At 44.8% G+C, this 21,898-nt stretch overlaps 1 protein-coding gene across 6 annotated transcripts; it reads left to right on the top strand.

Annotated features, from left to right (window-relative positions):
- The first annotated feature begins 4,173 nt into the window (after positions 1-4,173).
- On the top strand, positions 4,174-11,718 carry hmg20a (high mobility group 20A). Of its 6 annotated transcripts, none has more exons than XM_077006900.1 (9): positions 4,240-4,389; positions 4,842-4,947; positions 5,061-5,270; positions 5,406-5,538; positions 7,083-7,120; positions 7,592-7,667; positions 8,101-8,316; positions 10,468-10,600; positions 11,235-11,718. In XM_077006900.1, exons 2-9 carry the CDS (start codon positions 4,882-4,884, stop codon positions 11,236-11,238), a joined length of 876 nt encoding a protein of 291 aa, XP_076863015.1. In that variant the 5' UTR covers positions 4,240-4,389; positions 4,842-4,881; the 3' UTR covers positions 11,239-11,718. The 6 variants fall into 6 exon arrangements, with proteins under 6 accessions (XP_076863016.1, XP_076863015.1, XP_076863018.1 ...); XM_077006903.1 differs by having other exon boundaries at positions 4,296-4,389; positions 4,867-4,947; XM_077006902.1 differs by having other exon boundaries at positions 4,343-4,484.
- The last annotated feature ends 10,180 nt before the right edge of the window (positions 11,719-21,898 follow it).

Here is a 21,898-nt window from a genome sequence, read left to right as displayed (position 1 = left end):
CATTCACAGCATGTGTCTGCACCCCATTCACACCGTGCGTCTCCACCCATTCACAGCATGTGTCTCCGCCCATTCGCACCACATGTCTCCGCCCATTCACACCACGTGTCTCCGCCCATTCACACCACGTGTCTCCACCCATTCACACAACATATCTCCGCCCATTCACAGCATGTGTCTCCACCCATTCACACTGCGTGTCTCCGCCCATTCACACCGTGTGTCTCCACCCATTCACAGCATGTGTCTCCACCCATTCACACCACATGTCTCCGCCCATTCACACCACGTGTCTCCGCCCATTCACACCACGTGTCTCCACCCATTCACACGACATATCTCCGCCCATTCACACCATGTGTCTCCGCCCATTCACACCGCATGTCTCCACCCATTCACACCACGTGTCTCCGCCCATTCACACCACGTGTCTCCACCCATTCACACGACATATCTCCGCCCATTCACACCATGTGTCTCCGCCCATTCACACCGCATGTCTCCACCCATTCACACTGCGTGTCTCCGCCCATTCACACCGCGTGTCTCCGCCCATTCACACTATGTATCTTCGCCCATTCACACGACATATCTCCGCCCATTCACACCGCGTGTCTCCGCCCATTCACACAGCAGATTCCCGTAGCCTCGGTGCTACAGGAACAAGGATGCTCGTTTGTCTGGTGGCAGTACAGACAGATCGACAGTGTTGTACCTTAAGAACAGTCTCAACAGTCACTGCCCCCTTACCTGCAGCATAAGGCAGCTTTGTAAACAGCAAGTGGGTTCTGGGCCGCCCTTCTCCCGAGCCAGTGTGGGGCCACATTATCACCCCGGGACGTCCCTGCCAGGATCAAGCACCCGGAGATGCCTCCCGGCAGCTGTCTGTCCCGTCTCACAGCTCTGCACGATCAGCACTTCCCGTGCTAACACGTAACGTTACTGCCCACTGCAAGCGGCCTTGAAGGAGCGTTCCTGGGAAAAGGTCAAGGATGCTCCTTGAGGAGATACTGAAATGGAAAGCTCATATTTAAGAGGATCGTGTTGAAAGGCCATTTCAGGGTCACACACGATTGGATATTGTGAGTCTGACTGGTGCCTGAAATCTGTTTTCCTTCTAAGGACTTGGCATTAATATGCAGTATTAGTGCTATTAGTAGCAGTAGTTGTTGACGTTAGTAAAGTGCATTAGTTAGCATGAGATCAGAGTCTTCAAAATCTTTTAGATGTAAAAAAACAACTTGATGGCTTTGAATGCTAAAAGTCCTGTCTGATCTGTCCACTTCTGATCTGTCCACTTCTGAGTATGCTGCTTCGGTTTAGTTTAGTGACGAAGCTTAGTGGAGATTAAATTAAGGCAACAAAGTAAAAACTGTGTTATATAGTGTATTGGATGTTACAGACGGTATACGTCATGTCTCTAGAAGAGTTGTTGCTTGTATAGTGTATCCTCTATTTATGAAATGCAGTAAAGCACAAACAACAAGAGAGAGAAATGTGACCCTTTTTACCTCAGGGGTGTTTTCAAGGATATTTAAGGGCATTTTCAGCAAAATATGCAGATTATTTACACACTCATTGGGCCCTGAAGAAGGAGGAGTTTGCTGCTGCCCACGAGTGTGAGATATTGTTTACAAGGACATCATTAAAATGTTCCCTTGGACTGCATGAATTAAAATTACAGCCCCCCCACCCCATTCACTCTCTCTCTCTCTATCTCTCTCTCTGTTTCTCTTCCCCCCTCTCTCCCCTCTGTCTCTCTCTCTCCCTCTGTCTCTCTCCCTCTCTCTATCTCTGTTTTTGCCCTCTCTCTGTTTCTCTCTCCCCCTCTCTATCTCTCCTTCTATCCATCTCTCTTTTCCCCTCAACACTCTCCCTTGGCTCTTTCCTCTCACTTGTGACATAATGAAGGAAGAAAGCAATTATGGCAGTATGTTCACCAAGTAAACACATATTCTGACACCCACACACACACACAGACCTTCTTCCTTACATGTGCACACACAGACACAGGCACACGCACGCAGACAAGAGTAATAAAAACTTGTAACACACAAGCTAATAAATAAAGAGTTCTGTTCAGTTCCAGAAGTTGATCAGGTGAGGAGGCTGTTTGTTTTCATCCCATATCTGCCACCCTCCTGGGCCATCTGTCAGGGCGCTCTGTGCATTTATGGACACAGTGACATGGTTGCCTGGAGGGTATTCAGAATTATGGTGTGTATAACACAGAGCACTGCAAAAAATATCCATAGCAGCAAATGAAAGCAAGAACTACATCATGTGTCAATGACATAGGAAGTAAGTCCTTACAGGCATACACTGAAAGCCTAGAAGGTGAAGCTTCTGCCATTTCAGTGTCTTCCCTGTTGAATCATAAAGGATTAAGTTGCGGCTGTTTGTCTGTGTGTACTACACTTTAATGAATTTGACAAGACAGCCCCCAGGAGAAGACCCAGAGAGCATGCTCTGGACACAGTGTTGGGAGCTGGAAGCATTTCAGTGGATTAATGAAGAGACCATAGCAGACTTGTTCCCTAGTGGAGTTTATGTGGAAGCAGTGCTAGTGGACTTTATAGGGAATTAGTGGTAGTGGACTTTATGTGGAAGCAGTGCTAGTGGACTTTATAGGGAATTAGTGGTAGTGGACTTTATGTGGAAGTAGTGCTAGTGAACTTTATAGGGAATAAATGGTAGTGGAATTTATGTAGGCCTACTGCAAGTAAACTTTATGTGGAAGTAGTGGTAGTGTACTTTATAGGAAATTAGTGGTAGTGAATGTTATGGGGATGCAGTGCTAGTGGACTTCACACAGATGTAGTGCTAGTGGACTTCACACAGATGTAGTGCTAGTGACCTGATGAAGCTTAACCACAGGTAACAGTGTTATCATCAAACAAGGGCTGCCTCTTTCAACACACATCCATGTTAGTTTATTCTCTATGCTGTAAGAGGTTGGATGAAGAGCAAACAACTAGTAGGGAACGGATGTTAAGGTAGAATATTCATATAATGGCAAACTTTGTAAAGTGAGATTTGAGTTGAATTGAGTGAGATTTTATTGCTAATTTAAAAACCAAGAGTTTAACCTACAATCACGTTGGAGAAATTAATTAACCTCAGATTGTCAGTCTTTGCTACAGACAATAACAGTGCTGAAATGTAGACCAGAGCAAAAATAATCCAACAAAAGAAAACTGCCATCATTTAGTGGCAGCAAGGTAATAATAATTTAATCTCTATCTTAAAAGTTTGAGACTGACAAAACAACATCTGGAGAAAGTTTGTGTGGTCCAAGTCATCACAGGTTAGCCTCTTGTTTTCACACCTGCATTTAAGGCTATAAGAAAACTTACTCCAAGCTTTTGTCCAACACATTCTCATATTGCCACCTGAGACCAGTTACCAAATTATAAAGACCAACAAGCACTAATTAACAGGACTTAGGCAATACAAGTGTCAACATTGCCTGGAAAAAATAACTAGACATTTATTTTATTAAAGCTGCAGCAGTTTTTCATTAATACTGTTGAGCTTTGACTGAAATTTGCTTCTGTGGGTTTATGTCAAGGAGGAATTCTAAGACTACTCTTACATTGACTCTTACATTACATTGACTCATGTCTGACACCTGATGATGATGATGATGATGATGATGATGATGATGATACATAATTAATATAAACCACATGCTACTCTACTAAGATTTCTAAAATTGATTACAGCAATGGGCTATGCCACACAGTGAAGGGCACTAAAAACAGCCGATTTCTGTGCTATTTAAACGTGCCATTTTATCATTCATATAGTACTATTAAATAAGTAGTTGGCTTCAATAATCATTTGAACGGCGTTGATATTTACACCGACTATGTATCAGTCTGTTACTGTAGTACTGTTTAATGTAGTAAAGATCACGGAAGACGCCTAAATGATTTCAATTATGCGTTTTGAAACACAACCAGCAGAAGGCAGCCCAAACCACGGCGGAAATGAGTTTGCTGTCGACAGGCGGCGCTATAAACTCCGTCCATCGACTGTTCTTACTTTCAGAATGTCCAAGAAGAAGAAAGGGACGCATCACGTCCCATCTATCCCTTCGCCAAGTAAAATAGTTACATTAAGCAAAATACTTCAACAGTTTCCATGCCAATAATAGCGAACCAAAAAAAGCAAGTTTTAAACAGTACTATTATAATAATACTTTAGTTTAATGGATGTTGCAGGTTATATACGTGCGTGTTCACAGTACGAATGAATACCGCTGGGCTCGCCTCCCCGTCGCAGTGAGATGACGCGGAATGTGCAGCTATTTGTGTTGTTTTGATTAGTGCAGCTCCGCGTTCACAAACATTTACTCGGAAATCCACGTTTTCCCTCAGATCACAGGTCAGTGTTTGCACGTGTAACGCGAGTGTGGCTCGATCAGTGGTCCTTTCGTTTCTTTTTAAAGTCCAGAATATCCTACAGAGCAACGATAGCTGGTGTGTATCTAACGACAGAAGCAACTTTATCTGCTGTGGTTAAGAAACACACGTTCCCGTCGCAGTCCTGGGTGTTTAGGCATTAATTTATGTGTCCATTAACTTATGTGTCCATTAACTTATGTGTCCACGTCATGGGGCTTGGAGACCTCTAAACTGCATGGACTGGTCATTTCTTTGCATTTGTAGCTACGTTAGCTGTGTGATTAATGTATTCTGGGAATTGTGTTCTCGTCGGCAAGTGATATGAATTAGTTAATTAAACTTTTTATTATGAAAGGCCAGAACAGCAGCTGTAATGAGGGACGTGTTGGGTCTGTGTGTGTGTGTGTGTGTGTGTGTGTGTGTGTGTGTCAGGTGTGTCGATCACCACTGTGTGCAGGTGAGGTCAGAGGTCATGGAAGAGCAGAGTGCTTCACCTGGGGCGAATACAGACAACAGCAGCCAGAGGAATGGAGAGGAGGTGAGGAGAGGAGGAGGAAACGCCGGTGTTGATTTTCTTTGTTTAAACGGTGTAGGTGTTGAGCAGACAGGAGATGGGACTTGATTCAAAGACTGTGTCTTTTGGTCCTGCAGAAGCCACGCCGAGCGAGCTGGAGCAAAGGGAGGAAGAGGAAGAAGCCGATGAAGGACAGCAATGCCCCCAAAGCCCCGCTCACAGGGTACGTGCGCTTCATGAATGACCGGCGTGAGCAGCTGCGGGCCGAGAGACCCGACGTGCCCTTCCCTGAGATCACCAGGATGCTGGGCAACGAGTGGAGCAAGTTGCCCGCTGACGAGAAGCAGGTGAGTGTGGCCACACACACACACACACACACACACCACCTGTTATCTCCCTGTGCTGACACGCTCTGTCTCACGCTCAGATATGAGGTGGTGGCGTGTTGGATCAGTTCCTGACTCCCGACTGTCTCTCTGCAGAGGTACCTGGATGAAGCCGAGAAGGACAAGGAGCGCTACATGAAGGAGCTGGAGAAGTACCAGCAGACTGAGGCCTACAAGCATTTCACCAGGAAGGTGCAGGAGAAGCAGAAGGGGAAGAGGCTGCGTGGAGGTAAAAGCCGCTGTCTGCACCAGCCCGCCCGACCAGAACACGCAGAGCTCAGTACTGTAGCACAGGCTAGGAATTAGGTTTAGAGTGGGATTATTCTAAGTGGAGTATAGTGGAATATTTTGCCCAAATTTGTTTTACTGTTAAAAATCAATGTTCCACAGTGAAATTCAATGCATTAAAAGCCAATACATCTTTTGTTACTGAGATTCAGATTTTTATTCTTTTCTTTTATTTTTGAGGAAAGACTCGGCTCTCCTCGATATGGAGGATGCCCGTGTTGCATCTTCTGGAGAGGATTCTCTTGTTTTCAGCTCCTCTTTGCAGGAGGGTTTATGTTTATGTTTAAGTCAGACAACATACTTGGACAAGTCACTTTTTTATTCTTTAGAAACTCTTGTGTAATTTTGGCAGAGTGGGTGGGATTATTATGATGGAATATTCATCTTCTGCCAGTGTTCCCGAGATTCGACCACCAGTATGTTTGTATATCCACAGGTGTTCATAGTGCCATCTAGAACTGTCCTCTTTCCACTTTTTGTCATACACGCCTGTATCAACACACTCCGATCTGCAAATTCTTGATCTCATCTGATCAAAGAATTTGCTCCCATATATTGATAGAGCTTCTTTTCAGGTTCTTTAGCAAAGTCCAGTCTTGCAGATTAATGAATAGCAAGCAAGGCCTTTTTTCTTCTTTGATTTCACCCATGGATGTTGCTTCTATTGACTGTCCTTAGCACTGCCTGAACTGTTACATACATTTTATTTTGCCCTGATTACCACTGTGCCATGATTGTTCATGAGAGAAAATACTTACCTGTCAACTTACATTTACATTTAAGGCATTTAGCAGATGCTCTTATCCAGAGTGACTTACAAAGTGCTTTGCCATCTGTTCAAAGAATGCATCCTAGATAGTAGCATAGATAGGTCAGAATTCAAGAAACTCTTGAACCAGACTACTACTAAACTACACAAATCCATGCCAATACATAGAATTGCAAATGCACACAGACTCAAAACTTATAACAGGAATTAAAAACTGAGAAGTGCAAACAAACATAATGAAAAGTACAAAGGCAACAAGTGTTATCTGCAGTGTTGGTGGTCATTTAAGTACTCGTCAAACTTAGAAATAAGCTAGCTATTTAGAGGTGATGCAGTTTTTAATATCTCCACATTTAAGCAATTATGCTAATTGTACTGATATTTCACATCTGTTGTAAACTGTACATGCTGTATATCTAAGGAAGATTCCATGAGAGGAATATGAATGACATATTGTAAATTCTTCTGAAACTGAACCCCCCCATCCATTATGCTCCTGTCTGTGTTGCATTAGTGCTGGGGGAAATGCCCTTTAGTGCAGGGGCCATATAAGCTGCTTGACTGCCTTTAGTGTCTTATCACTGCTTGGTGGAGGGAAAGCCTTCAGACGGGCACATTAATCAGCTTCTCCTGGCTCCTCTTTCTCTCTCTCTCTCTCTCTCTCTCTCTCTCTCACTCTCTCACTCTCTCACTCTCTCTCTCACTCTCTGGAACAGATGTAGGCCGGCAGGCTGCCAGAGAAGTTCTCCACGAGGTAAGAGCAGCCTTACTTCCCTGCCGAACACGTAGTAGCACTTCGTCTTAAAGGAGAGACGTTGGCTCTTTCCACCTCTCTCTCTTCCACTCCTCCTCCCCTCTGAGCTCTCTCTCTCTCCCCCTCTCGCTCGACTCTCCTCACATCAGACCCAGGTCTCATCAGTCCCTCCACTCAGAGCGGAACGTCTCGCTGGGTGCCGGAACTTCCGTTCTCGTTCAGCTCGAGGAAATGAAATAATGTCATTAGCAAGCATCCAGTTACTAGCTATTTTCAGACTTAATGGGACCCAGCAGACATGGGGCTTAGTGAAAGTAGACTCCTCTGGTGCATGATGTATGTGGTGTGCTCACTGACATAGACGGGGGAGGGGGAGGGAGCATTCCTGCAGCTTCTGTGAGGAACCCTCTGAAATACTGAGATAGTTTATCTAGTGAAGTCCTCTCCCTCCCTCTTTCTCTCCTCTGTCAGAATGATGGCGGTTTGAAGGATCGATCTGTTTTTGACATTCCCATCTTCACCGAGGAGTTCCTTAACCATAGCAAAGGTGAGTTATTGCATTCATCTGATCAGTTATTTAGTTATATATATATTTTTTGTTTTGCACAACCATAGATTCCAGAATCTTAAGTTTCATCTCTGTAAATTGAATGCAGTGACCTTTTCCCATCTATTGGGTTAAGCCACATAAACTGTTTCTGAAGACTGGTTTCCAGTAAGTTTCCAATTTCTGGAAAGGTATTTAGTAAACAATGTGTCGTCATCTATGGTTCATATTTATTACCTTCCAATGAATGTATACAAAACGAATGAATACAAACACGCTACCCAATAATATGACACTGTACTTATTACACGGTCTCCCTGCTTAATTTGAACATGTATAAATCTAGACCTTTAGACCTTTAGTAGACAGGAGGCTGCAAACAAAGGTGGTGTAAACGGTGTACGTGGTACGGGTGCGTATGTTTCTCCCTCAGCGCGGGAGGCGGAGCTGCGACAGCTGCGTAAGACCAACATGGAGTACGAGGAGCGCAACGCGGCGCTGCAGAAGCACGTGGAGAGCATGCGCAGCGCCGTGGAGCGTCTGGAGGGAGACGTGCTGCAGGAACGCACACGTAGCAGTCTACTGCAGCAGCACCTGGACACACTCCGCTCAGCACTCACACACAGCTTCTCCAGTGTGCCCCTGCCTGGTGAGACACACACACACACACACACACACACACTCCGCTCAGCACTCACACACAGCTTCTCCAGTGTGCCCCTGCCTGGTGAGACACACACACACACACACACACACACACACACACACACACACACACTCCGCTCAGCACTCACACACAGCTTCTCCAGTGTGCCCCTGCCTGGTGAAACACACACACACACACTCCGCTCAGCACTCACACACAGCTTTTCCAGTGTGCCCCTACCTGGTGAGACACACACACACTCCGCTCAGCACTCACACACAGCTTCTCCAGTGTACCCCTACCTGGTCTCACACACACACACACACACACACACACACTCCGCTCAGCACTCACACACAGCTCCTCTAGTGTACCCCTACCTGGTGAGACACACACACACACTCCGCTCAGCACTCACACACAGCTTCTCCAGTGTGCCCCTGCCTGGTGAGACGCACACACACACACTCCGCTCAGCACTCACACACAGCTTCTCCAGTGTGCCCCTGCCTGATGAGACACACACACACACACACACTCCGCTCAGCACTCACACACAGCTTCTCCAGTGTACCCCTGCCTGGTGAGACACACACACACTCCGCTCAGCATTCACACACAGCTTCTCCAGTGTGCCCCTGCCTGGTGAGACATACACACACACACACACACACTCCGCTCAGCACTCACACACAGCTTCTCCAGTGTGCCCCTGCCTGGTGAGACATATATATACACACACACACACACTCCGCTCAGCACTCACACACAGCTTCTCCAGTGTGCCCCTGCCTGGTGAGACATATATATACACACACACACACACACTCCGCTCAGCACTCACACACAGCTTCTCCAGTGTGCCCCTGCCTGGTGAGACACACACACACACACACACACTCCGCTCAGCACTCACACACAGCTTCTCCAGTGTGCCCCTGCCTGGCACACACCACACACACACACCCTCTCGCAGCAGCCTGGGACAGCCCAACATGTAGACTCTGTGTTTGTGTGCACTCATATGATCCATGTCTCAGACAGTCCATCTCTTTATACAGATACAGACAGTGCTGGTTTCTTTTTTTGCTATTTAATCACATGCATCTATAAGAGAATTTGACCCATTTTAAGAGCCTGCGGCCTGTAAACAACAAGCAGCGGATAATAAGCACATAGTTGTGTGTTTATCGAACACTACCTTCAGTTCTTCACTGATTAATTTAAAAGTGCTTGGTTTTAGTAATGATAGTCTCATATAAGTTAAAGATTCTCCACCAACTGTGGAAATAAAAGTATGCTTGGCTCTCATGTGCAAAGTGGTAATGACCATTAATGGCTTTTAAAATGATAAGAGGTTTTGTAGTGCCTGCTGAACCTGATATGAAGGCAGTGGAATAAGTGCAGGTAATGTGTGTTTTCTGCTAGAGACACAGGTGACTGAGTGAAGGCATGTAGCAGCTCTTAAATGCTGTTTAGGGTTGGAATATGTCTTATTTTGAGTATGTTAAATGACACAATGCATTTTTTTGAGATGGTACCAATATATAGACATGAAAAATCTGCATCATTACATATACACAAAGGTCCTTAACTGTAGATTTTACTGTAACTTTTTTCTGTAATATAACTCTTACTACAACTTTTACTGTAACTTTTTCTGTAATATGACTCTTACTTGAACCCTAACTCCTAGTTAGTTGAACCTATTAAAACATCAAGGTCTGTTATAAAATTGGTAACTTTAGTTTGAGCAGATTTAGAACATGAATATTTGTTTTAGCAGAATATAGAACAAATATGTTTGTGGTCACAGTGTTCCTTTTTACCTGACTGTGTTGTAGAAGTTAAATCAGCTATGTAGGACACCATATCATACTGGGTTAGGCTCTGCTAATTAACACCTTACATCAGCATTTCCTCCTGTTCAGTTGTTTCTTTTCATAAGAAAAACGACATATTTTCATGTGGTACTAGTTTTTTTCTGACTGTTCAAGCTCATTAGCAGTCCTGAGAAAACCTAATACTGTGGTATGTATCAAACATATGGTGCATCATCTTTCTTTGCCCTGAGGACCAGTGTTATTGACCAGCCCCTTTATGGAGTTTGTGCTCTGTTAACGCATCATATGTTAATGTGCACTGTTCTTACAGGGAGTGGGGAGACTGCCAGTTTGGACTCCATCGATTCCTATATGAAGAAACTCCATAATGTAGTGGTGTCCAACCCTCAGGAGCATGAGCAGCTCATCAGTTTGGTGAGGGAGGTGGTCAACCATCTCGACAGGTGATGGCTATTCTCATACACCATTACACAACCATGAACCTGCTAACACCAGCCATACAGTTTATTTAAAAACTAAACTGATATGATTATATACACTGGATAAACACTTTTAGGCACACCTACTCTAAATTCATGCCTAATAGTCTACAATACAACCAACTGTAGTGTGTGATCTTCCAGTGTTGCATGGCCCTGACACAGTGTGTGTGCTGTCAACCTCACCTGGACTTATTTAGGACAAAGAGCATGAACATGTGATGTATATGTTCTAATATACGCACATTATATATCCACATATCACTGCTTTGTTTTTTTTAAATGCCGCATTTATGAAAGGACCATGAACGCATGGCACAGTTATGCAGAGAACAAGACGAGTTATTAACAGTTCATAAACGTCTCCTCTCATGGAATAGGGACTGGTATCTTATAACAGCAGCTGTGGTGTACAGTGTAAACTGAGAATCTACTTTTAACCAGGAACAGCTTTCAATTTATGAATTCTATTGAATTTATGTGTAAAAAAAAAGCTATTTAGTTTCTTCTTTGTGATGGACGGTATGCCCTGTAGAGCAGACGTGAGGTGAGAGGGCGGGGCTGTGCCTAATCACGGCTGTGCCCAATCTGTCCACAGGTAATTGAGGAGTTCTGACTGTAGGCCTGTGGAGTCCAAGATGGTGTGACCTCCATTTTATTCGTGGCACACATCCCATCAAGCCCCTTTTTAAGACTTCTTTTACTACACACAATTTTTCAAATGTTGATTATTTATTTTTTTCTACAGTGCTATTTTATCTGTTTTTGTTTACTTTGTGAGTTCAGCAATTCATAATTTTTTTACTAAAATGTTTACCATGCCTGACTTTCATTTATTTTCTATAAGTGTTGAAAAATGTGCTTTAAAAATTTCTCACCCATTACATGTTTTTTGTTTGTTTTATGGATGGTTTTAGATCTTATTATTTCCTTTGTACGAAATTGTCATTTTGTATGTGTTAAAGGAAGCTGGGTTAAGCTGTAGGTAGTGTATTTGTGCTTTGCCTTCTTCTGTGCCAGCGTTAAAGTACTCAAAAGTGCAGAACACTGCAGTAACCAATAAATTACATTTGCAAATGGGATGAGTCCTTGTTATTCCAGATGAACGAGCTGTGCCCTTATATGGAAATGTGTTGGTGAGTGTTGTGACGTGTGAACCCCGGGCTCCTCACCCAGCATGGTGCGGGACTGAACCAGAGGTCCATCCTTCTCTGTTCAGCTCGCCAGGACGGCCGAGCAGCAGTGCTGGTCTACCCAGATTGCCCAAAGTGTAGCACACTCTGGTCTTTGAAAATACACCTTACAGAGTCATTTGAATCTTTTTCATTTGCAAGAATGTTCCGAGTTTTGGCTGCCATAAAAAAAGATCTGCTTTATCCGTTTGTGTTATTCCAGACACATTACTATGGCATTTGATCTCAGCTGAATTTGGAATATTTTCATTCAAACTTCTGTGTGCACATTTGTATAACATTTCAACCAGCTGATTGTTCAAATGATGCATTTTGTTATATAAATGTCCATTCCTTTCAAGATGTGATGTTTGAACAATCCAAACATTCTTCTGTTAATGGTCTTTGCAGACCCTTTTGATTGCCAATTTTAATAAAACGATCACCTAAAAACCTTTTGCCAAAGTGTAAAGGGTTTGGACAGGACTATAATTATAGTGATTTGAGACTCTTAGACAAGATTGGTTTGGGATTTCTAATGGGGCTTTGAATGTAAACAGTGTTGGACGGGTATACAAGCTTTAACAAGGTAAGATGACTTTGGGTTGCTCGGTTCACCATCCTTGTAGACCACCTCTATGGTTCAAGTTGTGAATTAAGTCCAATTTGCGAAAGCTGGTAAAATGTAAAGCCCGTTCTCGAGACACCGATTCAACCGTCTTCAGTTTTGTAGACTCACTCTCGAGCTGGAGAGCCTTCGGTTGATTCCTGCAGTAAAGCTGAAAGATGTCGGCAGGCATTCCTCCACTATTAGTCACACGTGCCAGTGTGGGAAAGGGTGACGTTTCCTGACCTGTACTGTGGCCAGGGGAGCGTTTGGTGGGCCGCGTGACGTGGCACAAGCGCGGAGGCTGTGCCCCCAGCAGCAGGGCCGGGTCATGCAGATGGTGAGGAGGGGAACCGGTTCCTTTAGCTGCCGGCCCGGGAGAGCTGGATCAGCAAGGAGCCTCTCTGTCCACACATAGCTGACGCTGCGCTTGGAGGGGTGAATTCTCACTCAGCCTGCGGTTGTTTTCCTATGTGACTCTTTAAAAATCTAAAAATACTCCAGATGGAAAAAAAATGTTTACATAGGTCTGGTGAAGTGAGTGGATACAGTACAGAATGACCTCTCCATTATGAGGCCCATTTCCTATCCAGCAGCAGGGCTTCCTATTAGTAATTGCTGCTATGTGGTGGAGTTGTAATCCCATTCACAGCTTGGCCGTGACCTCATATCCTCCTCCAGGTGGCCCTGGTTCCTCCACCCATACACCAGCTCTGGTAAGCCAGCTGATGTTCAGAAGGGGGGGGGGGGGGGTTCACATGGAGCCTCCATCCAGCATGCTGGCTCCCTTTAGCCAGACGACTTTGTGGAGAACTCCAGCTGTGTTGAACATCACACCTCTCCTTATCTTACACTGTTTAGTTACAGAGACTGTGGGAATCATAGACTGCTGCACTAAGTGTAAGACCAAGCCACCAGGTAGCCCAGCTTTGTGTGGACCTGCTGCCATAATAAACCGAGAGAGAAGACAGAGGCGGGTCAAGAGGGAGGACCAGAGAGGGACTACAAGCTCATGGCCACTTGACCTCATCATGCCCCTTGTGCCTCTATTCACTGGCTTCTTGTGGAGTTAGCGAGAAGCAGGTTGATCGTACAAGGGGACAGGCGAGGTATGGAACGAGGAGAAATCGCAGACATGGCAAGACAGGGTGGACATGGGAATGGGTGTAGGAGGAGAGGGGGCATTGGGAAGAGGGTTCAGGAGGAAGAGAGGCATGGTGGGTAGTGAGGATGTGTGAGTCAGGGTTCATGTGCACCACTGACCACTCATCCTGGCTCTCACCATGAGGCTTGCACCTGGACCCTGGACCTGCACACAGACGCAACACCAGGCATTACTCACTCTCACAGATTGGATCCAGCAAGATTACCCAAATCAAATTAGGTTTAATAGAGTCATAGAAGCACGCACCAATGCAATCAGAACCATGTTATTCTCATTCCTACCAATGTGCTCTACGTGATTAGAATCAATGCTTATTTTTCATAAATTATTCATGTTTTCTCCAAGTCCTCTAGACACATTCTGGCTGCTATCTGTGCCTTTTAGCCCGTATAATAAACATTTCCCTTTCATCATCGTGAATTACAGTCAGAAATTGTACAACAGCTGAGAGATGATTAGCATAATGCGCGGGGCAGCAGTGGCGTTCTGTGCGCTCTCTGAGGCGAATAAGCAAGTTTTCAAGAGAACAACTTCTACTCATTCATCACATAGAAAATACAGCCATAATATATATACATATATTGAGTCGTCTGTAACAATCTGCTATTTAAACGTAGTCAGACTTAAGTTATGGACCTTCACTACAAATACGCAATAAAAATATTCAATGGGAAACAGCTGCGTAGTCGCAAATTCCACATGTAAAGCAGAACTACGACCTCTTGTGGTGAGAAATATAAATCACGCTGCACAGCATTCGATGTTATTGGTTTGGGCAGCCGGTCGAATAATTCATTCGATTCAATCTAGTTTATAGTTCTGATATAATCTTTTATTTTTATATATTACCTTTCATTCAGAATATCCCCTCTAACTTTTCAAAACACAATGTACGCACAATGTATGGATGGGAGAGAGGGAGTGTAACAACGTGAAGAATGTGAAGACCCTCTCTCACATTGCTGTTCAGCTCATTTGTCCAAACGCAATTTTGCTCCATTACAGGTCAAAAGCCTTTGTTTTTATTTTCAAAATACGCATACTATTTAGACCTCTGTGTCAGTAATGGACATGTACTAACTTCAGCAATTTATGCAACATGAATCATGGTGAATATTCCATAGTAAAGTGTGCATTTTGGGGTATTTTTAATTTCATTTAATGAACATATAATATAAACTATATATATATATAATATATTATGTATAAACTTGATCCGAATAATGCGCGTCCCCGACATTCCAACGTGAATTGCGCCGCGAGACCGCCCAGCTACGTATGCGCGCGCCCCCGCGCAGAGTTCACAGCGCTGGAGATTTTACAGCACGGAGTGTGTGCGAGAGAAACGCGTGATCGCGGCCGCTTAGGCAGCTACCATCGAAAATACACGTCGGAATCTGCGTTCACGTCCACCATAACTTGGCGGTATGAGGATAATGATCGGTACGGAGACCGAGGGCTCGTGAAAGGAGACGCCAAACCTAACGGTAAGGAGCAGAAAGTTCGCCTTCTCAAAGTTGGGACGCCGCGCTGTTGGAGGTAGTTGGGCGCGCGCTGCGGGCTCGTGCGGAGTTGTGCGGTTCGGGACCCAGACGCAGCCTCCTCGACCCAATGATGAGGACACTTCAGACTGGCGGTGCCCAGGCTTTGTTTGCTGTTTTCAAATAAGTTGTTAGATGTGGCGATTCTTTGTCGTCGTTGTTGCAAAACAAACGTGCCTTCTCGAGAAGGCTGGGTTTGCGTTCCTCTGTGAAGTTCTGTGTGTCACTCATGGAGAGGTTCTTCAACCCGTCCTGATGAGCCCAAACTGAACTGATCATTCAGTCTCCAACCCATCAATAAACGTCCTCCATTCATCATTTGTCCAATGGACACGAGTTACAGGGAGACGCTGTTCTGTATCTGTTCTGTATAATCAGAACAGAAACTGGGATCACTTTATTCTGGCTTCTCCCTCTAGTTATAAAATTGCTTTGGTATTTGCTGCAGGAAAAGGCTACATGTGTTTTGTCAACAGTTTTCTGATTGTAATGTTATTGTTGATGATTGTTTCGACTGCAGCCAGTAGCTGTTCACCATCTTATGAGAGACGTTTTTGGTGGCATTTAAACTCACATCCTGAAGTTACTGCACTATAAATATGTCAGTTTTCATTTCACCCCTGAAAGTTCCTTCAACCCCCCCCCCCCCCCAACACCCCCTCCCCTGGAAAACTGGATGTGGCAATGTGAAAACCATTACTATAATCTACTAACCTGCTGAGTCATTATGTAGGCTAAGTGAAGGTGTTATAGCAGGTTTGATTAAGGTTTAAGTGTTTATATCATTGCCATGTTATATAGAAGAAACTACCTGTTCTACCTAGAAAGCAAGAAGGCATGCCCCATCTTCTTTGATCTCCTCCTGCTCACGCGTCCTTAATGTTCAGGTTATGCAGGCGTGTCGTGAGAAGACGGATGTGTAGGCTGGAGTTTAGTAGGAGGGGCTCCATCCTCATCCTCCGTATTCTCCATCTTGCCTCTTCCTCTCTCTGCTTTCTGTCTTCTCTCCACGTCTCTCTCCTCGTGTCTTAAAGGTTGAAGTTGTTTTAGTACTGTAATCGCTGGTGTAATTACTGAGGTAGATGTGCGTTGATGCACACAGAGATGGTACGAACACCCACACACACGGTTGTGTGGTACGGCATGCTGCCTGGTTCTGAGTGTGTAAGGGGGCTGTTATGTGACACCAGGCCTTTTGAACTTTCCTTGCCCTTCCTGGTCCCTCTGCCCCCTCTCAAAGCCACAGAACAGGTGTGACCCAGAGGCCTGGGGGAGAGAACTGTGTGAGCATGGGAGAGGGTGAAAGAGCATGCAAACCAGTGAACATGGCCTCTTACACACACACACACACACACACACACACACACACACACACACACACATGAAAAAAACATTTCTACTTTTTTCTTGGAGGGTCTGTGTTTCCTGTCCTGGTCAGCAAGTAGGATGAGCAGAAGTCAGACTTAGACTTTTTAATGCTTTTTATGTGTTACATTTTTAATGAACTGTCAAAAGGTTTCTAATAAATGTAACCATGTTTTGCCTCGCACTGCTTGGACCATTAACCATGAGTGCATTAGCATGTAAACACTCTGTGGGTGTGTGCATGTGACCGTTTTAAGATGCCCAATGGCCCATTGCTGTTGCTGCATGTGGGACGGTGTACATTTATGTAAACCGTTGTCCATTAGGACAGCCAAGACTGCGGTGGTTCATTGATTTTTATAAACACAACAGAACTAAAGAGCTATTCGTACAAACTCACACGGGGGGATTATGAGACTAAGGTGTTCATTTTTCCTTGATATTCTAGAGTTTAGACCACCCCAAATGTTCAGGTCAACTGCGAAGACTCTGCTGGTGTCTCGAACCCTGTGGTGAGAGCGGTCAGACGAGCAGCAGTAGCTGCTGAAGTCAGACCCGTTCTCTGTTTTACTGCCTGACTGGGCACTGGGAGCCCTGCCTGACGCATGCCAAACAACCGACCCCCTGCCAAAGGAATTTTTATGCAAATGCCACCACAGTTTAGTCAGTCCGTTTTGCCTGAAGTGAGCTAAAAGTGGGGGCTGCTCGTTCTTGATTCTGGACTTGTTCAGTAGCCTGAACTCAGCACGCTGCTGAATATTTTCAGCGCTCCCCTCCGCAGATCCTGGCCTTCCCTTTCAGCTTCTTGCCGCTGACGCTGTGAAGGCCGCAGGCTTTTCTTGATTTGGAAGTTTTGCGTCCATGCCAATTCATCTTCTTTAAAAAGAGCCAAGCACATTCCGAAGGTCCTAGTGCACTCAGACGAGAGACGTTTACTTTTTATTAATGTAATTTGAACTAAGGGTTCCTGTTGCCTTGCAAAGACTTTCCTCTAACTCTTTACGTCTCGGTCTCGTTCTCAACAGAAAGTTGTGAGTGACATCACTCTTGTGCAGAGCTAAATTGTAATCTTAAAATAATAGTAAAGTAATTTTTCAGTGCTTGGATTTGTGTTTGTGTTCTGTAAGTGATCTCCTGTTAGAAAATATGGAGTGGTTTGTAATTTAAACTGCTACTCTGTGATTTTCTTTAACTGAGGAAAAACAGTAGCATAGATGTAGCCTATAGTGGACCAATATGAGGTGGATCGTATTTTCTCCATCATGCTTTAAAAAGATTTCTGATCCATCTTAAGATTCAGGAGAAAGTGATTTTGCTAGAGTGGATGGGAATGTGCAGAAAAAGTTATAAATATGCACAAAGTATTCTTACTGTTGCCTGAGACTTTGGCAGATTGGTTCTACAGACCAGGTGAGATGTTGAACTGAATGTGCCACTGGCCTGTTCTCTGTCCCTAGGCTCTACATTTTTTCAGGGACTTTGGGTGTCTTCTTTCAGCTCTTGACAGCTGCAGCTTAGCTTTCCACCGTTTCAGGGCAAATTCAAGGTGTACATAACTGTGTGTGTGTGTGTGTGTGTGTGTGTGTGTGTGTGTGTGTGTGTGTGTGTGTGTGTGTGTGTGTGTGTGTGTAGGTCAGGGCAGCTACCTCTTGTGGTTTACAGAGACAGGGAGAGAAACTTTCTCAGGTGTCTCGTTTGTCCTCAGTGTCTCAGTCATGTCTCGGCCGTTTCTTTGTTTGCCCTCAGTGTGTAAATCATATGTCTTTCTCAGCCGGGTCTTTGTTTTCTGTGTGGCCACCTGTATGGGATAAAAAGGTTGTGGGGCTTCATCCGTAAGAGGACATTCTAGGAACCCTCACACCACACGGCTAAAGCTAGCTGTGGTAGGTTCTGCTTCTGAAGTGACAAGTACTCTGTCCGTTGTACCTTACAGTCCTCACACTGCTGTGAGAAGATGGGTAATAATAGACAGAGCAGTCAGATTGAATCCCCCCCCACCACACACACATAGCAGCACACATGCACTCACATTGTCATGTGAGAAAACATTGGCATGCTGGTCAAAGAAAGACAGATACTCAGGACACCTGCTGTCATGTTGTGACAGGGTTTAGCCTCAGGTGTTTGCCATGTGATGGGCATCTCCTGTCCCAGACCTTCACCCAATGCTGAAGTCAGGTTTAAGTATAGACCTGACCAGAGACACAAACCTTGGGCTGACCAATGGAATATTGTGATATTGTGATGAGTGATATTAATCAAATCTTTGTGTTGCTTTTTGTTACATACCATGTCACACTTGTTAATAGCTTCACCTTTATTCAACCATTACTTTTGCACAACCTAATTAGTTTAAAGTGATACATTTGAAGGGACTACATTTAGTTATTGGCCCCACAAATGCAACATGACCAACTAATTAACTACCAATATGTGTTTCCAAATGCAACAAGATAAGTCTGGCAAAGAATGCTGGGTAACTTCACATGAATCAACGTTATGTTAGTACGCTCCCTGCTCCAGCATTTTCCTTCTTTTCCTTGTCTGTCTGCCTCAAACTGAGATGTAGCGGTTCACTGGTGTAGTGCTACACCACACAGGCCCTGGCACTGAAACGGCCCTCGCATGGCATGGGACTCAACTTCATTTGCAACACAATATTGTTTATAGCTCTAAATCTGGAGAGAATCATCGTTTCCCTAAATGTACATTCCCTCCCGAGTAGTGGACACACACATGCTGATATAGCCCCCAGTAAGCATTGCTCCATGGGCTAAGTCTTTGATGTGTTTGCTGTAGCAGGTTGACTAACCCCCACCCCCCTATAGAATGTCATTTTTTCTCCCCATATTCTCCTTCTTTGACCATTTCCGGCAGGAATTCCCATATTCCCATATCACCATCGCACAAATGCAGCGTCCTGCTCTTCCAGACCAGACCACGTTGCCAGGATACTTCTCCAAATCTTCCTGCCTCTGACATGCGGGTCTGACAGGTGCCTCTGGCAGGACATCCCGCAGTAAAACTGAAAGTCTGATGAATGTGGAATTCTGGGAGCTGAGGTTCCATGAAGAGCTTCACGCACACACCATCCAGGATGGGTGAAGAAGATCAATTTAGAGGTGCGAGTCGCTGTTGTTCAAATGTTACAGACACCAAATGGTATGAATAAATCACTGAATCAGTGAATTGGCATAGTGAACATAAGGCATAAGTGTGTAGTAAACTATAGAACAGCTACAGAGCTCCCTGTGCCAGTTTAACCAAGCTGCAGTAGGTATTGTGTCTGCTGTTCTTTAGCAGTGGTCTCAGAGCCACTGGCCTTTTGTGCAAGAGCATAACGACCCAGTTTGATCGCCTCCTTACACCTGTCTTTCTGCCCCAATTCATTAGTGCCCCTAGAACCAGGTCAGAGAACCAAACCTTCGCTCCCTGTCTCTCTGGACCCTGTCTCACTGAACACTTCTGCCTTTTGACATCTGTCTCGCTGTCTCTCACCACTGTCTCGCACCACTAACAGATGCTGTTCTTTTAGGCCCTGTCTCAGTGAACACCGCTATGATGAGTTTGCTTGCTTGTCTGTCCCTAAGGAAAACCCCGACAAATTGGATGTTAATGTTTCCTGACTAAAGCCAATGCACGGGACGGACGTTGATATCACAATTAATCGAGAATGCTTTTGATCACTCTAGTCCCATGCAGACAGACGTGTCGCACAGCGGAGAGACGAATGAAATATTGCTGACGGCATTGTGTGTAGGTGAACCGGAGTTTCCAGACAAATCACTCTGTCTCACCCTCTGCATCATTTCTCAGTGTTGTATTTGGTCGAGCTCAGAGCTTATCAGATGCTTTTGAGAGTGCTTTCAGTAAACAGAGAGAAGCCAGTAAGATGGTGAGTTGAGCAGAGATGCTGGCGTGACCCTCGACCCCTCGTGTCGGAGGCAGTGAGGAGAGCCCATGAGCCACACTGAGACGGACATCCACAGTGGTCTTCAGCAAAATTTAGACATTCAAGTCAGCCATTCCTACTCTTACCAAATGTTCTTCTGTGCACAGTGGTACATCCAACATGAAACCATAGTAGACAATGATGCAAACAGACAAGAAATACACACGTTACAAGTTATTCACAACAGTGTCCGTTATCAAACATCTAAGCCCTGAAATAAGTGTGTGCTACTTCTTTTAGTATGTTTTTTGACCAGCAGTGTTGACATTTCAAAACATGAGTGGCAGCCTTCTCTGTTGGGGGAGGGGCTTTGGAGGCGGAGCTGGTGTTCCATGGGGGAGGGGCTTGGAGGTTGTGCTTGTTCAAATCTACACTGCCCTTCTCAGCCCTGCCCACTGCAGCGTTAAGCAGCAGGCAGTAGGCCACATGGTAAGCGTTGGGTAAAGGGGACAGGGAGATGCATCTGTGTTCCTCTGCATAGATTTATCCCTCATGAGAAGTGATAAACACATCAATTGATCTAATAGAGTGGGCCTTTATTCAAATACTTAAGGTTGACTCAGTCAGCTAATCGTTAAATATTAAAGGATTGTAAAATAGGAAGTACTGGCAGTTTCAGTGTGAGTATCACTTTAATGGGCTTTATGAACATCCAACAAGCAATGCAGTAAAACCAGCAACATAAAATGTAGAAGTCATATTTTAATATCTGTAGCACCAACAGTTTTTCACCTTCGTGTGTGTGTGACCACAGCTTCACACTGGGACCAGTACATGTATGTCCATGTCCACCAATCACAAGTGAGCAGAAACCAGGGGCACAGAAACTGTAGAAACTACAATGTTTTCAAGACTGACTGACTACTGTTTTGTACATAAGAACTCCACCCCACTGCCCTCTAAGTTACAAAATGTTTCTTTTGCATGATTGTTTTAGGACGCAGTGTGAGGGCATGGAGTGTGTGTGTGTTTGTGTGTGTGTGTGTGTGTGTGTGTGTGTGTGTGTGTGTGTGTGTGTGTGTGTGTGTGTGTGTGTGTGTGTGAGAAAGAGAGAGAGGTGGAGGTGGAGGTGTGGTGAATGTGTGGCTGTAGGGGTTAGGAGGGTCTTTGTGGGAGGTTAGATGTAGGTTTTCATGATGTCTCTGTTTGGCATATTTTCAGCAGGTGCTATGTAGTGGCAGCAGAATTTGTGAGAGAGAGTGTGTGTAAGAGTGAGTGAGTGTAGGTGGTTAACAGGTCGTGTGTGGTTGAGAGAGAGAGTGTGTGTAAGAGTGAGTGAGTGTAGGTGGTTAACAGGTCGTGTGTGGTTGTGAGAGAGAGAGTGTGTAAGAGTGAGTGAGTGTAGGTGGTTAACAGGTCGTGTGTGGTTGTGAGAGAGTGTGTGTAAGAGTGAGTGAGTGTAGGTGGTTAACAGGTCGTGTGTGGTTGTGAGAGAGAGAGTGTGTAAGAGTGAGTGAGTG

The sequence above is a fragment of the Brachyhypopomus gauderio genome, chromosome 5 (assembly GCF_052324685.1).
Source record: "Brachyhypopomus gauderio isolate BG-103 chromosome 5, BGAUD_0.2, whole genome shotgun sequence".
Taxonomy (NCBI): domain Eukaryota; kingdom Metazoa; phylum Chordata; class Actinopteri; order Gymnotiformes; family Hypopomidae; genus Brachyhypopomus; species Brachyhypopomus gauderio.
Note: the sequence above shows the minus strand (reverse complement) of the source record. Positions and strands in the feature narration are given on the sequence as shown.